Here is a 16,358-nt window from a genome sequence, read left to right as displayed (position 1 = left end):
ATGCTCTAGAGACTGACCATATAAACATATAATCAAGGCCCAAGCCCCCTCTCCACTCGGCAGGTAGACCCATAGGCTCCTCCAAACCCCACATCCTTAGCTCACAAGGATGGTGAGGTTGCAGACACTACAAACAACCATCGAGAAAGAGCGGGACTCAATCCTAGCCCGCTAGATCGCCAGGCAGAGACGTTTCCAATCGGCAAAGAAGGGGAGGTAGCTTTACAGCTATTAAAAAAAAAGAAGAAAAAAAAGAAAGAAAAACGCGTGCAGGAAAGATGGGTTGCTCACAAAAGCAAATAAGGAACTTTCTCTTAAAGGAAACGGGAAACGGGATTATGACCAGAAACAAATATCGACTGGGAGCTCATTACTGAAAACTTTTCCCAAAATTCTCTCTCTCTCTCTGCAGACATTCGTTCGTGTTGAGTATTTGAAAAGAAGGAATGCTCGTGTAGGAAATAACCGCTTACCTCGGCCTGATTTCGTCACAGGGTAATTCCCACGACTGTGACCCTTTTCCTACGATTCGCCACCTATTCTTCCTTGAGCGCGCGGTCTAGGTTTTGAGCATAGGCTCAAGCCATTCACGCTGTCCCCTGATTCAAGCCCCAGATGGGCCTGGGTGCTGGTTCCCTTCCCAAGCATTGATGCAACGTCATATGACCATTATTAACGGCCCATATTTCATGAGTCAAGTCATATATCTAATTCTTAGCTTCCTGGTATCTTGATTTTTCTATTAGATCCCCTTCTTTCTGTAATATGACTTGGCCGGAATATTTCTCGGTATTGCTAGAGCAATAATAGTTATAAGTCTCGAGATCTCGTTCCACATTATTATTATTATTATTATTATTATTATTATTATTAGCTAAGCCACAACCCCAGTTGGAAAAGCAGGATACTGCAAGCCCAAGGGTTTCAACAGGGAAAATAGCCCAAGGAGGAAAGGAAATAGATTGATTATGTGAGAAGTAATGAATAATTAGTATAAGTTACTTAAAGATCGACTTATGTTCATACAGTAACACCGATCTCACTAAACTGATATATAGCCTGAATTTTATATGCAATCTAAGGCAATTTGATTTCCAAATTTTAGTTAACCTAGCCATTGTCTGATTTGCTTTTCTCAATCTTCCATTAAATTCCAATTTTAAAGATCCTGTATTAGAGATCATAGTACCCTAAATAATTAAATGATTCCACCTCATTAATCCTTTCTCCTTCCAATGACATTCATCTTCCATCGCATATTCCATTCTCATCATTTCTGTCTTTCTTCTATTTATTTTTAGCCCAACCTCATGTGATATTTCATGCATTCTGATAAGCAGGTTTTGCAAGTCCTATGGTGTTCTGCTGATAATGACAGTGTCATCAGCGTACTCTAGGTCAGCTAATTTCCTGTTACTAATCCAGTCCAATCCTTCTCCACCATCCTTAACTATTCTATGCATTACAAAATCCATGAGGAGATAAACAACATAGGTGACAGCACATTCCCTTGGAGTACTTCACTGTTCACTGGAAATTCATTTAATAGGACTTAACTAACATTAAATTGCTATGCTCATGAACAGACTTAATCAAATTTACATATTTACGAGGAACTCTATAATAACGCAGGACTCTCCACAAAATTGGCAAGTGCGCACTATCAAAGGCTTTTTCATAGTCCACAAAAGCCATCAAAAGTGGATTTTTATATTCTACACATTGCTGTACCACATGTCTTAAAATGAAAATTGGTCAGATTACTTCTACTTTTTCTAAATCCTGCTTGTTTATCTCTGAGCTTTTCATTACTCTTTCTCTTTAGTCTCTTTAGAATAAGCATACTATATATTTTTATGACAATTGACATAAGTGTGATGCCTCTGTAATTATTGCAATAAGTTAGATCTCCTTTTTGTCATTTTCATCAACACTCCTAAATTCCATTTACCAGGTTTTGCCTCTTCACGCTACATTTTACCAAATAATCTTGTAAATATTCTAGGAGTCACTTCATTTTCGGCCAATATCATCTCGGCTGTTATTCCATCGTATCCAGGGGCTTTCCATCTCTTGAGTGTTTTAATGATAGCTTCGACTTCAAACACACTGAATTCATTTATGGGCACATCAAGGTCTTCCTCAGCTTCAGGTATATCAATAAAATTATTCCCTTCATATCTCCTATTCATAACCTCACCAAAGTGTTCCATCCAACATTGCCTTTCTTCATCTTCTACTGTTATAACAGATCCATCTCTCTTTTAATAGGTTATATGCTGCTTCTTCTTTGCATCAGCAGAGATTTCATTAATAATTCTATGAGCAATTCTTACACCATAGCCACTGCCTGAATCCATAGCTTTGTTAGCCTTATCTGGTTTCCTGTCTAAATAATGTCTCCAGTCATTCCTGGCTTTTCTTTTGACTTCACAATCTATACATAAATACTTAGCATGCTCTACCTTGTAATTTTCATTACTCCCTTGAAAACTTTCAGCAATCAATTTCTGTCTTTGTCTACTTTTCATAGTATCCCAAGTAGTATTGGGTATCCATGGTTTTCTCCTTGCAACTGCATGTCCCGAAACTTCACTACCAACTGATTGATATATGTTCTTGATAACACACCATTCTTCATTCATTGTCTGCTCTTCGTCTCTTAAAGTTTCTAAGACTACAAATCGATTCCTACATTCAATTGCAAAGGTTTCTCTGTGCTCTTCTTCTAGAAGCTTAGTTGCACCAAACCTAGTATTCTACATTTCTGTTGGGTGCTTTCAATTTTAGCTTCAGTGTGGCAATGAGGAGCTGGTGATCACTGCCAATATCTGCACCTCTATAGCTTCTTATATTTCTCAGTCCTCCTTCTCTCTATTAATGGCTATATGGTCTATTTGATTTTTGTTATTGCCACATGGTGAAGTCCATGTATATTTGTGGATGTCCTTGTGTTGGAAAAGAGCGCCTCCAATAACAAGATTATTTGTTGAACAAAAACTTACAAAGTGTTCCCCATTTTCATTTGCAACTTCGCCAAGAACCTCAACACCCATCACATTCTCTATACCTTGATTATTCCTTCCAACTGTAGCAATGAAGTCACCAATCACAATTTTCATATCTCTCTGCGATCTCATCTATTACACTTTGCAGTTCTTCATAGTATTCATCTCTCCATTTTTCAGGGGAATCATTTGCGTGTATATATATATATATATATCGTATATAAATGGAAAGGTGAGATATGAACAAGCAGGATTTAGAAAAGGTAGCAGTTGCACTAACCAAATTTCCATTTTGAGACATGTTCAGCAATGCATAGAACATAGAAATTCCCTTTTTAGGGCATTCGTAGACAATAAAAAAGTCTTTGATAGTGTGCACCAGCTAATTTTGTGGAGAGTCCTGTGTTATTATGGAATTCCTCTTACATATGTGAATTTGATTAAGTCTGCTCATGGGCATAGCAAGTGCAAAGTTAATATTAATGGAGTCCTATCAAATAAACTTCGAGTGAACAGCGGAGTACTCCAAGGGAAATCTTGTCACCTATGTTGTTTTTCTCCTCTTGGATTTTGTAATACGTAGAACAGTCGGAGATGTTGGAGAAGGATTGGACTGGATTGGTGATAGGATATTAGCAGACCTAGAATATGGCGATGATGGTGTCCTTATTAGCAGAACACCACTGGATTTGCAATGCATGATATATCACACGAAGTTGGGCTCCAGATAAATAAAAGAATCAACGGAATATGCAATGGAAGAGGAAATATCATTGAAAGGAGAAAGGATTAATGAGGTAGAATCATTTAAATATTTAGGAACTATGATCTCTAATAAAGGGTCTTTAGAATTAGAGTTTAGTGAAAGATTGAAAAAAGCAAATCAGACAATGGCTAATTTGAGTAAAATTTGGAAATAAAATCGCCTGAAATTACATATATAAAATCAGACTAGACATCAGTTTAGTGAGATTGGTGCCACCATATAGACATGGGTCATGGTATGACAATGAAACAATCCCCAGAAGATTTTGTAGATTTGAGAACAAATCCCTCAGAAGGATATTGGGAGTTGAATGGCAGGACAGGGTTAGAAATGAAACTATAAGAGAGATTACTCAAGTGCCATATGTGGATGAGATCATGATGATGGATAGATGGAGAGGGTTTGGGCATGCTCTTTGTATTCCCCAAGAGAGATTAGTTCACCAAACGTTCAGCTGGGTCCACAAGGCACTAGAAAGAGTTGGAAGACCCAGAACTACATATCTGAGGACTATGAAGCGCGAAGTAGATGATGAATGAAGAAGTATTGAATTAAAAGCTCAAGACAGAGACGACTGGCGAAATCTAACAGAGGCCCTTTGCGTCTATAGATGTAGGAGGAGATGATGATGATGATATAGATGTGTGCGTTAATCTCTTTCTCTAACTCCTGTTTTTGAAGATTTTATATGTTATACATGAAAAATTTATTTTAATATTGTAACTGTTCTTAAAATATTTTATTATAATTGTTTATTATTTTTCTTGTAGTTCATTCTCTTCCATCCCTGTGCTATTTTCTTTTTGGGAGCCCTTGGGCTTATAGCATCCTGCTTTTCCAACTAAGGTTGTAGGTTAGCTAATAATAATAATAATAATAATAATAATAATAATAATAATAATAATAATAATAATAATAATAATAATAATAATAATAATAATAATAAATTTGACCGTGATGATTTTAAACTATTAGATATTTACCACCAAATCGTCACTAGACATCGAATTCATATGTTGAGATTTACTTATACTCAAAGAAAAATTATATATAACTGCTCCTATCCTGAGTAAGATTCGAACTGATCCCCTTTTTATTTGGCAGTAATAGAAACAATGGTGACTGACATAATGCATAAGCCATAAGAATATTGTGATTTTTGTACAAATTCTTCTCGCATTTATGCTCTTGGATTACATAACTAAAATCGAACAGAGTTGAAGATATGTGCCATGACTCATCAAGTTATCAGAACCGGACGTCCAAAATATCTCAAATAATTGCTGTACAAATAATGAGCGTGGAATGCCCTGCGCGATACCCTAAATTACTAAGAATGTACAGGACAAACAGATCTTGTAGGTCCTGTAGTACGTAGGGTTTCCTAGTCAGGTAGGACCAGGAAAACGTAGTAAGAAAGTGCTTCAATATCCAAATAGCATTCAATGGATACTTTCGTAACCCCACTGGCGATTGTGGAAGACGATCAGAATGATATTTGAGAACAGAGAAAATATTGGAAGCTACTATTATATGACATGATTAGAAATGAAACTATAAGAGTGCCATGTGTAGAGAGATTAGTTCACCAAACATCTAACTGGGTTCCGCAAGGCATTAGAAGAGTTAGGAGACCCAGGCCTATATGGGTGAGGACTATGAAGCGTGAAGTTGGAGGTCATGAATGGAGAAGTATTGAATTAAAAGTTCAAGATAGGGACGACTAGCGAAATCTAATCGATGCCCTTTGCGTCAATAGGCGTAGGAGGAGATGATGATGGAGATGACTAGCCTACTGTTTGGAGAGATATTTGAATTAGAACGCATAAAACTAGTAGAGAGACGTTGAGGTGTAAACAGTTGTGTCTACAGGCTGAGTCTAAAGGCAACCTTGACCCACTCACCTATGCGTTTACTCTATTCGATATGTCATTCAGTGTGTAAAATACGAGTTTTACAGCGCAAAATCTTTGTCTTTATACAGTTCAGGTTGATATTAAGGTTTGGAATCATTTTGAAGGCTATTTTTGAAAGCAAACGAGAGCAAATTAGGAATCTTTAATTGGCTTTGTACGATACACGTAGACTGGTAGGTACTGGGAAGGTAACGTTGTGAATGCTGAACGACCAAAATTGTAATGGCGTATTTGATTAGCATACAGCAGAGATATGCTATTCTATTTAAGGAACATTGGATATGCGTAGAATACGCCGAAGTCTCAGGATAATACAATCAAAACATATCTAAAAACAGAAGTGTTTTAATTCCACCATGGATATTTTCAATTCGGAATTTACCGAAGTTATTTAAATGGAGTGGTAATGCTATAAGGTAAGCCATCAAGGTACTGCTTATTAGCTAGATAGAAAAAAACAAATGTTGATATGTATGGATTACCTATTATAAGCGAATTGGCGAATATATCAGTTGTCAAAATCACAATTCTAGCCTCCAAAATTTTCTATACCACTGTGTCAAAGCTAAGCTGCATTGGCCAATCACGTTGAAAACACCACTTGGTAAAAGAAAAAAAAATGATGTAAAGTAATGCGAAATGAAAATGATTCGAGCAGAATTACACTAGTACAATTTGAGACTCCAGTGAAAATACTGCTTTATATTAGTTTTTTACTACACAAGAATGAAAAATCGTTTTTTAGAAAGGTCTATTACTTCTCAATATTAGCATCAGAGGAAAATAAAATCGGTACAGTTATAAAATCGGAGAGTAAATTTCAATAAATGCTACGCGGTTCCCATAACCAGCATACTTTGGAAATTGCCCATAACATGTTACTTGAATCTTATGCTATTATCTCACCTTGTCGAGGAGCCGACCGGAGGAAGTATCGTCCTTGGGATATATTCTTTGCTTTCGGCATTTATATTAGATTCCAAGAAATCAGCGGCGTCTCAAGACGAAATCCCTCGACGGAAAGAAGATAGTAACGACAACGGTCTAGGCAGTGGCTGAACCGTGGACAGCGCTGGCCACACTCAAACGTATCAGGAGTCACAGAAACGATTGGATCCTGCACTTCCATATGGTCACATTTTGAAGAGCATCATCACTCGAGTGTTGTTGAACAGTCTCTCTCTCTCTCTCTCTCTCTCTCTCTCTCTCTCTCTCGCTCTCTCTCTCTCTCTCTCTCTCTCTCTCTCTCTCCACCACGAACCGGACTACGTCCAACTAGAGTTCAGTTTCCGTCGTTGTGTCATCATTTATATATGACCCGGATAGCGAGTTCATTAAAGGAAGATTATCGTAGGGAAACTACAGGAATTCCCCTAGTTAGCATTAGATATATCCAGGAAGCTCTGTATCCCTCTCTCTATCCAGTTGATATGAGAAATTCCTAGTTTCGTCACAGCGGTGAATCGGAAGTTGCAATGCCCTTCGCTGAAAAAGAGAAATTATCGTAGGAAAACACCAGTGCTACTACCATATATAGATACCCCCCCCCTCTCTCTCTCTCTCTCTCTCTCTCTCTCTCTCTCTCTCTCTCTCTCTCTCTCTCTCTCTCTCCACCAACTTTAGGCAGGTACAGCCGGCAAATATTTGCAAGTGACTTATTGTAGAGCTTGACTAGCGTTCCTTAGGTACGTAGAACAATCCCAGGTTACTGCCAGCCTGTTCACTCGGTTTCAAAAGGGTATAAGAATCTGCTGGGAAAAAGAAGAATTTCATGAGTTAGCAACCTCACACCCTAAAACTCTTTGCGTATCAGGAAAGTAGTACAATTGGTGCCCGTTCTTTAAACTGGATAGCAGAGCAAAGTTCATTCTTTCAAGCTATTTTACTTTTTTACAGAACCATTTCTTTCCTACGCGTTTTTTTCTTTTTATTTTATGTTGCGCGTCAAGATTCCACCACCAGCTCTTTGCGATGTGGTTCTCTACCTGATATTTTTCCAAATAATTCTTCAGCTGTTCTTAATAACATTATGCTATTTTCTACACACCAGATGTTCATGTCGTCTGTTAGTCTTATGCTGTTTAGGACTGCTTCCTTAGGTCTTTCTCTCGTTGCTTGATCTTTAGTTCCACCACTTTGGGGCTGCACCCTTACTTTCCTTTAATCCACCTTCTGTAACCAATAATCTGATACAACTAACCCATGTTGATGACTGAAAGTTTCACCTTTTATGGTTTTGCAATTCTTTGCTTCCGCCAAATGGTTGCTTCTACCCGGCAGAAAATCTATTTTTGTCTCCCTTCACTACTCTATGTTGTATAATCATTGTGTTGTTTATTGCCTTATCAAATGTTTTTAAAATATTTTATTTTAATTGTTCGTTACTTCTTAATTTGTTTATTTTCTTATTTCCTCTCCTCACTGGGCTATTTTTCCCTGTTGGAGCCCTTGGGCTTATAGCATCTTGCTTTTCCAACTGGGGGTGTAGCTTGGCTAGTAATATATATATATATATATATATATATATATATATATATATATATATATATATATATATATATATATGTACATGTATATGTGTATATATATATATATATGCACACACATTTGTTTACGTATCTAATCTGATGGTCCTGCTAGTTTTAACTTATGCATCTGAAACTTGTAGCCCTACCAAAGCCTTAGAACAATAGCTAGTTACAACTCAAAGAGCTATGGAAAGAATAATGATGGGAATAAAACTAAGAGACACAAGAAGAGCATCATGGACACGAGAGCAAACTAAAGTGGAGGATATTCAAACAACATGCAAGAAAAAGAAATGGACATGGGCAGGACATAATGAGAATTACAGATCATAGATGGATATTAAGAATAACAGAATGGGCCCCTAGGGATTACCAAAGAAGCAAGGGTAGGAAGAGAAGACAATGTGTTGACGAACTAAGAAAGTTTACGGGTGTGGACTGGTAAGTAAGATCATAAAAAGAGACAAGTGGAAGGACATGTCTGAGGCTTTTGTTCTGAGGTGGAGCAGTAATGGCTGATTATATATATATATATATATATATATATATATATATATATATATATATATATATATATATATATATATATATATATATATATATATATATATATATATATATATATATATATATATATAGAGAGAGAGAGAGAGAGAGAGAGAGAGAGAGAGAGAGAGAGAGAGAGAGAGAGAGAGAGAGAGAGAGAGAGAGAGAGAGACTCAGCTGGGAGAAGAGTTCGCCCGAATGCATTCTAGATGTTGAGTACGCAAGCAAGGACATCCATTTGTTCCTTATTAGGAAAATAGTTCCCGAGGTAAATTTTTACACTTAGCCTGCAGAAGCACAACTGATTTGCTTATAGCAAACGGCATTAGGATCTCTCTCTCTCTCTCTCTCTCTCTCTCTCTCTCTCTCTCTCTCTCTCTCTCTCTCTCTCTCGTTAAGCTATTATTTTGAAAAAAAAAAAAAAAAGGCGTAGGAAACAAGTGGCTGCCTCATCACTGGATTTCCCAAACGATAACGTATAGAGGTTGCCTGCTCGTATCTTCCTTCCCACTTTCTCCGTCCCGGATGGGATGAGCCCTGACCGTTGCAATGCATTGCAGGATGGCGCTATTTGTTGTCTCGGGGGGACACATCCTTTGTTAATATTTGTATTTTTCAGATATATGATTTTATAGATTCATCTACATTTTCGTTTGTAGCAAATGCAGCCGTTTCTAGTCCACTGCAGGACAAAGGTCTCAGACGTGTCAATTCATGTCTGGGGTTTGACCAGTTTTCATCACCACGCTGGGCAGTGCGGATTGGTGATGGTGGGAGACTTACGTGATAGCTCACAACAAACCAAGCTAGTATTTCGAATACTTGGATATTAAATTCATGTAAGAAAACTTGTTTTCAGTGTTACCATTAAATCATAATACTCTTATACGATTTTCCTGTGGATTTGTTTCAAATTGGAAACTATTTAGTTTGTATAAGTGGGATTTTATAGTTCACTCTTCATATGTAAATTTTATGCATGAGAATTTTCTTGTAGATTGTTTGGCTAAAAGGAAAGACAGTGAGATTTACTCATATCTTATTGAATCCCTCCATCTTTTGTATTTGGAATTCCTTAAGATGGTGTTTTCTTGCTTGCGGGTACTCTCTGGCTTAATATTCCGTCTGTTTCTTGGTTTCTTTTCCTCACTGGGCTATTTTCCTTGTTGGAGCCCTTGAGCATATAGCATTCTGCTTTTCCAACTAGGTTGTGGCTTAGCTAATAATAATAATAATAATAATAATAATAATAATAATAATAATTAAGCAACTTTGATTGTATAGTGTTGTTCAAGCTGACAGCCAGCGATTAAAAGTTTAAAGGTCCCTCATGAACGACAGGGGCAAGGGACTGTAACATTGCCCTATCAAGCAGGACAATGCCCTAGAGACTGACCATATTACACATGATCAGCGCCCAAGCCCCCTCTCCACCCAAGCTAGGACCAAGGAGGGCCAGGCAATGGTTGCGGATGACTCCGCAGATAGACCTATAACTCCCGCAAAGCCCCCATCCGTAGTTCATAAGGATGGTAAGGTTGCAGCAACCAAAGGCACTAACGAGTTTGGGCGTGACTCGAACCCCAGTCTGGCAATCACCAGCATGACTTTGTAGCTTGAAGGGGCTTACTATTGACGTTTAATCACATTAAGCTAAATAATTGGAGCATTTGCGTTATCATTAATAGAAACTGGACCATCCTGCTTGTCAGACTCGAGAAGATTCAATCCACTTTTTCTTAGACATGGACTCTCCCAAAACCACTGACGCTTTGCCATGTCGCCATCACACCCACAACCTGGTTTCGAGTTATTTATTACCGTGTATCTATTTTCCTCTTATACGTATGAACATAATTTGTGCTCAGAAACGTATATTTTCAACACTCAAGCTTTTTTTATGTATACTATTCTAGTAGACATTAAGCAAGATGCTATAAGCCCAAGGGCTCTAACAGGGAAAAATAGCTCATTGGGGATAGGAAATAAGGAAATAGATAAACGATATAAGAAGTAATGAAAAATTAAAATTAAATATCTTAAAATAATAGGAATAAAATCCCCGAAATGGAAATTCCCCAACAAGGCAAATCCTATGCTTTACAAAAACATTCAAGGGCTCTCTGAAGGACGTCACCGTCATGATCGTTCGGCTGGATTTCCCAGAAGATGCTTAGACGTCACAACTTAGAGCGAGTGTTGAAAATTCTTTATTAAGTTCCTTCGACCCGTTGGTCTTGCATTAAGGGTGTTTTTTCCCTTGGGTATTACATGGGGAAACACTCATGCTGATTATTATTATTAGCTAAGCTACAACCCTAGTTGGAAAAGCAAGATGCTATAATCCGAAGGGCTCCAAGAACGAAAAATACCCCAGTGAGGAAATGAATTAAGGAAATAGATATACGATATAAGAAGTAATGAAAAATTAGAATAAAATATTTTAGAATAATAGGAATAAAATCGCCGAAATAGGAATTCCCCATCAGGCAAATCTACTTTGCAAGGAAATTCAATGGCTCTCTTTAAAGACGCCAATCTCATGATCGTTCGGCTGGATTTCCCAGAAGATGCGTCTAAAGCAAGTTGCCAGGTTGGAATTTTTCAGGTAAAAAAACCTCAAGTTTGTCCTTTTTGAAATTGGTTGGCCTTTAGTAACATCATGAAAAATGTAGGCCTTAAATACTGCATTTTTTGGCATTTTTCTAATAACGGGTTGGCCTTTTAAAACTGCGGTTGATTAGAAGTTGGCCTTTTCTCGGTTAGAAATCCTGGCAATTCTGCTGAAAGGATAGCGAGAATTGAAAGTTCTTTATTTACTTCATTCGATCCGCTGGTTTTGAATTAGGGTTGTTTTCTCTTTACGTATTACATGGGGAAACACTCCCGCTGATTATTATTATTATTATTATTATTATTATTATTATTATTATTATTATTATTATTATTTGCTAAGCTATAACCCTAGTAGGAAAAGTAGGATGCTAGGTAGTAGGATGGCCAGGGCACCAGCCACCCGTTGAGATACTACCACTAGAGAGTTATGGGGTCCTTTGACTGGCCAGACAGTACTACATTGTATCTTTATCCCTGGTTACGGTTCATTTTCCCTTTGCTTATTTTTTACAGGTTCTCCTCTCTCCTCATACACCTGACGACACTGAGATTACCAAACAATTCTTCTTCTCTCAATTGTTCAGTGGCTACTTCCCTCTTGGTAAGGGTAGAAGAGACTCTTTAGCTATGGTAAGCAGCTCTTCTAGGGGAAGGACACTGCATTTTAATGTTGTTGCTATTCTTAAAATATTTTATTTTTCCTTTTTTCCTTTCCTCACTAAGCTATTTTCCCTGTTGGGGCCCCTGGGCTTATAGCATCCTACTTTTCCAACTAGGGTTGTAGCTTAGCAAGTAATAATAATAATAATAATAATAATAATAATAATAATAATAATAATAATAATAATAGCCTAAGGGCTCCAACTGTGGAGAAATATGTTTTTGTTATTTAATTGTTGAGTGGGAACTTATTCTAGGAAAGTCTCCTACTCTCACTAGTGTAATTTCGTTGGAATTTTGGGGGGATTTTGTAAACTATACATTTTTGGAATGCTTACAAGTCAAGGAATCTCATAAACATTGCCAAAATTAATTAGGTCACCTTGGCGGCCATCTTGGATGTTGAAAATGGCCGACTTCTGAAATGCAATTTTCAATTGAGAGACTTCAGCACAGCAAAGTTTGGCTATTTTTTTCTTCAATTTGCTTTGCCATAATATAAATGTAGTCTTTAGATATGATTTAAAACATGAAGTAGCAGAAATTACCATTTTTAGGCATTTTATTAAGGAACATTATGGTAATAAATGTGTTACAAAACCGAAAACTACTTGTTCCATGTTGGCATTATTTTTGATAACCTACATACAATGTGAAACTAGAAACACATCAGCACCATACATTCTAAAGTGTTAAATATTATTTACATACAATTTGTGACACTAAGTGATAGTATTACAGTAGTCTAATCAGAGGTAAGCACCAGGTGTTTCCACGCAACAATTGTAATTTCAAGTAGCAGCAGAAGTATGCAAGGTAATACATTTAAGCATTGAGTGATAATAGAAAGAATTAAAGAAACAGCAGCTAAAACTGCCACAATTAATCTGTATTATTGTCTTTAGGGAATATATATCATGGTCTCTCAATCATCGTCTGTATCATCATCATCGTCACTCTCCGAGTCAGTGAGATTAGATGAAACATCCTTTGAATCTTGGTCATTTTGGCAGTCACTTGTGCACTGACATATTTCAGTGCAGGGAAGGTTCACTGCAGCACAAGAGCACCTTTTAGTTGAGCAGTTTGTCTTGCAAAGACATCTTACCATTTCCAGAATGGCTTCTGGTGCTGGCAGAAGTTCTGTTGTAAGCGGTTGCAGTTGTCCATCCTTGGTTCTGCAATATCCGTTACCCAAAGGCTCTGGTAGGCTCTGTTGGGCAACAGAAGCTTGACCCCACACTCTGGCTTGTATCTTTGCTCGCAGTATATGTTGTTTAAGTGCACCAATGGTAGGTGGCAGCTTTTCACTGTCTGCCATATTCTTGCTGAAAAGGTACCACCGGAGATCTGGGATGTTCGTGATGTCCGACTTCTTCGGCTTGTAAGCATGACAGACAAATTTCTCCAGGATAGAAATCTGTTCTTCTGTGACTTCATCTGGTTCAGAGAGCTGTTGCAGAGCTTTCCAGATCTCCTCTGGTGCCTGAAGGAAAATGTTCAGCCATGTCACTTTACCGATTCCAGAAAACCGGCTGGTGTTGTCAGTACCAGTAAATGCATGGAACGCTGGAAGAGCTTTAGCACGGGATACACCCAAAAATGTCCACATAGAACCTATCGGCAGTACTCCAGATATCATGGTAATTGATGTGCTGTTCAGGAGAATATCATAATGTCCTATCAGAAGGACAAGCACATCTGTGTCAGGTGAAAAAACCATGAGTTCCGTGTTGGGTGAACTGCGGCGTGACGCAAGGACTGCTTGATGGATAAGCAGTGTGTCTGCTTCTTCATGATTGTTGTCTTCACACTCCATCCTTATGTTGGCTTTGGTCCTTCCTATAAAGAAATACAAACACAACACACTGTAAGTGTTTTGTTGAAAATAGTTAAATATATTAGAAATTGTATGCTAAAAATAACAAGCTTTATTGTAAGTTCATTTACCTGCTGCGGACACAATGACCACCTTCGGGGAGCTCGCAGCATATTCTCTTTTGTTCGGTGCTGCCTAAAGGTGCCTGACCCTGAAGGCTTGTACTGGACCTGCCTGTCTGTCTTCAACCCAAACATCATGTTTTGGCTCATAGTTAGTGCTAACCGGTCTGTGATCCCTGTTCTTGCTTCAGTTGCTAGATGTTCCACAGGCCCAGTCAGAACCCATCTCATCAGGCTGTACAATTCAGCTGGGACACATGTTGTATCACTTGATACCGGGATGTCATCATTATCTGTGACACTTTCCTTGTTGAAGTAGACAATACTCTGGCGAATGATCTGGGCTGCCTTGAAGACTGTTTTCATATTGTCCATGCTGCCAGCAGCTATTATCATTGAATGAACATTATCTTCTTGACAGGCTGTTGGGTTGTATAGCACTGCTGATTTCCTAGGATCTTTTTGCAGTACTGATGTCACAGCTGGGAGTTCAGTCAGAATATATTCTTTTAACCATTTTCGACTGAAGGTGGGGCAATGCTGTGCCATGACATCCCCAAGCATGTTCTTGTACACTGTCTCTACGTCTCCCATTGAGATTACAGCCTTTTGTCGTGTCTTCACTTCAACCAAGTTTGTTATTTCAACCATGCTTGCTGCTTGAAGTGGGTGGACGTATGGACCACTTCAGTCTGACACTTCTCTTAAGGAATGAAACACGTTGCTTCTCCAGCATCCTTTGTGGTATTGAACATCAATTGCATGTGCATCTGTAGGGGAGATAGAAGTATTCAGTCTTGTTACCAGGGCTGGATTCCCAGACTTCTCCACAGCTGACCTTAGTTGTTTCCCTGTCTCTGACGTACAAACCTTGAAGATCTGCTCTCCTGTGTCTTCTTGGCCGAAAAAGCACAAATCCTTCTCCAGGGGAGCTGTCTTGGATCTTGTGAACTTGGCCGGCCACTCAGATGGCTGTTCAATCTCTTCACTCTTTCTTTTTCTCCCACGCTTCTTGGTGGCTGAAGCCGCACTCACAGCTTGTTCATTGCGTTCCCTGGCCCTCTCGATCCGACTCCTGTTTGTTGCCTCCTGATAACAGCTTCGGTGCCATATTGCACCCTGCTCACTCAATGTATCTCTGGTAACATCTTTGAGTCTTCGCTTGATTTCCACATACTGTCCATCATTGCAAGTGGCTCTTTCTCTGACTGCATTCAAGCATGTCACATAAGAACCTAGTCGTGGTTTTAGTACCGAAGGACCTTCTTTTTTGTCACCACGTTGACAAAGAATACACAGTCTCCAGTTAATTGGATCCCCCATCCTTTACTTCTTCACATGGCTTGCTCAGAAGAGGCACAGTGTTCATTGCAGCCCAAATTAGACCTGTAAAGAAAAAAAATCAAAGTTTTTTTTTTTTTTTTATCATATTTCATCATAATCGGTACAGTGTAGTACACAAAAGAATCACAAAACCTTCAGCAAGGCTTTATTCCACTGAGAACATAGCACTCAGAACAAAACTACACAAAACAATACACAACAAAACAACACGCCACAATCGCCGAACATAGTTTACATACGCAATAAAACCAATTTGATTACAAACACAAATACTGAATTTATTCAAGTATGCTTCATAGATTACAGATATAAATTTACGCATAAAATTTTACCACATACAGTTAAAACAAAATTAATAAGTAAATAAGAGAAAGATAAGAATTTGTGGTTGCCATATTAGAAATCCAAAATGGCCGCCAAAATGACCTCGAAAATTCTGGCAACATTGGTTTTTGCATTCTTCGTAATATTAGCTTTCTAAAAATGTATAGTTTATAAAATCCCCCCAAAAATCCAACGAACTTATATCTCAGAACATATCGGACCTCACTAAGGAGTACTATCACTCAAGGCACAAACACCCTGTTAATAACTTTGTTGACATAGTTCTAATACTTTCACTCTAAATGCAAAATTAACTATACTCTGTCCAGAGGCCTGAAAACTCCACACGTGAAATAAAAGTAATTTGATGGCCTACTTTAGCTTTGTCAGGTCATCTACACTCTTAGGCTCTGTTTCGGCTCCGTCCCAGTGAGATGCTGGACAGGATTCTTACGTTAAGCAATTATTGAGACAATGGCAATGGCTTGGAGCAGTGATGTGTTTAAGTAAAGTTAAATGGGGATCTTCACTTCAAAGCACTAAGTTAAAGAAGTGTACACTTGCTTATACCAACTTACCTGTACCTACAGTGAGTTACTCTCAACATCTCGGATGCATCTTGCCCGTACCATACTATTGACTGGTAGAATCTTCAAGTAATGGGGTCAAAGATACCAATGTTTGTTATCTATTATAATTTCTTCATTAC

The 16,358-nt window shown here is 38.1% G+C and overlaps 1 protein-coding gene across 1 annotated transcript in view; it reads right to left on the bottom strand.

The window, feature by feature from the left end:
• LOC137617880 (centriolin-like) overlaps positions 1 to 6,916 on the bottom strand; it is a 16,559-nt gene extending 9,643 nt beyond the window's left edge. Inside the window, exon 1 of the mRNA XM_068347828.1 lies at positions 6,597 to 6,916. Within this exon, the coding sequence (XP_068203929.1) occupies positions 6,597 to 6,657 (61 nt within the window). The 5' untranslated portion in view covers positions 6,658 to 6,916. The remainder of the gene's footprint in view (positions 1 to 6,596) is intronic.
• Between the last annotated feature and the right edge of the window lie 9,442 nt (positions 6,917 to 16,358).

The sequence above is a fragment of the Palaemon carinicauda genome, chromosome 24 (assembly GCF_036898095.1).
Source record: "Palaemon carinicauda isolate YSFRI2023 chromosome 24, ASM3689809v2, whole genome shotgun sequence".
Classification (NCBI taxonomy): domain Eukaryota; kingdom Metazoa; phylum Arthropoda; class Malacostraca; order Decapoda; family Palaemonidae; genus Palaemon; species Palaemon carinicauda.
The sequence above is the reverse complement of the archived record's forward strand: the minus strand, read 5'-3'. Positions and strand labels throughout refer to the sequence as shown.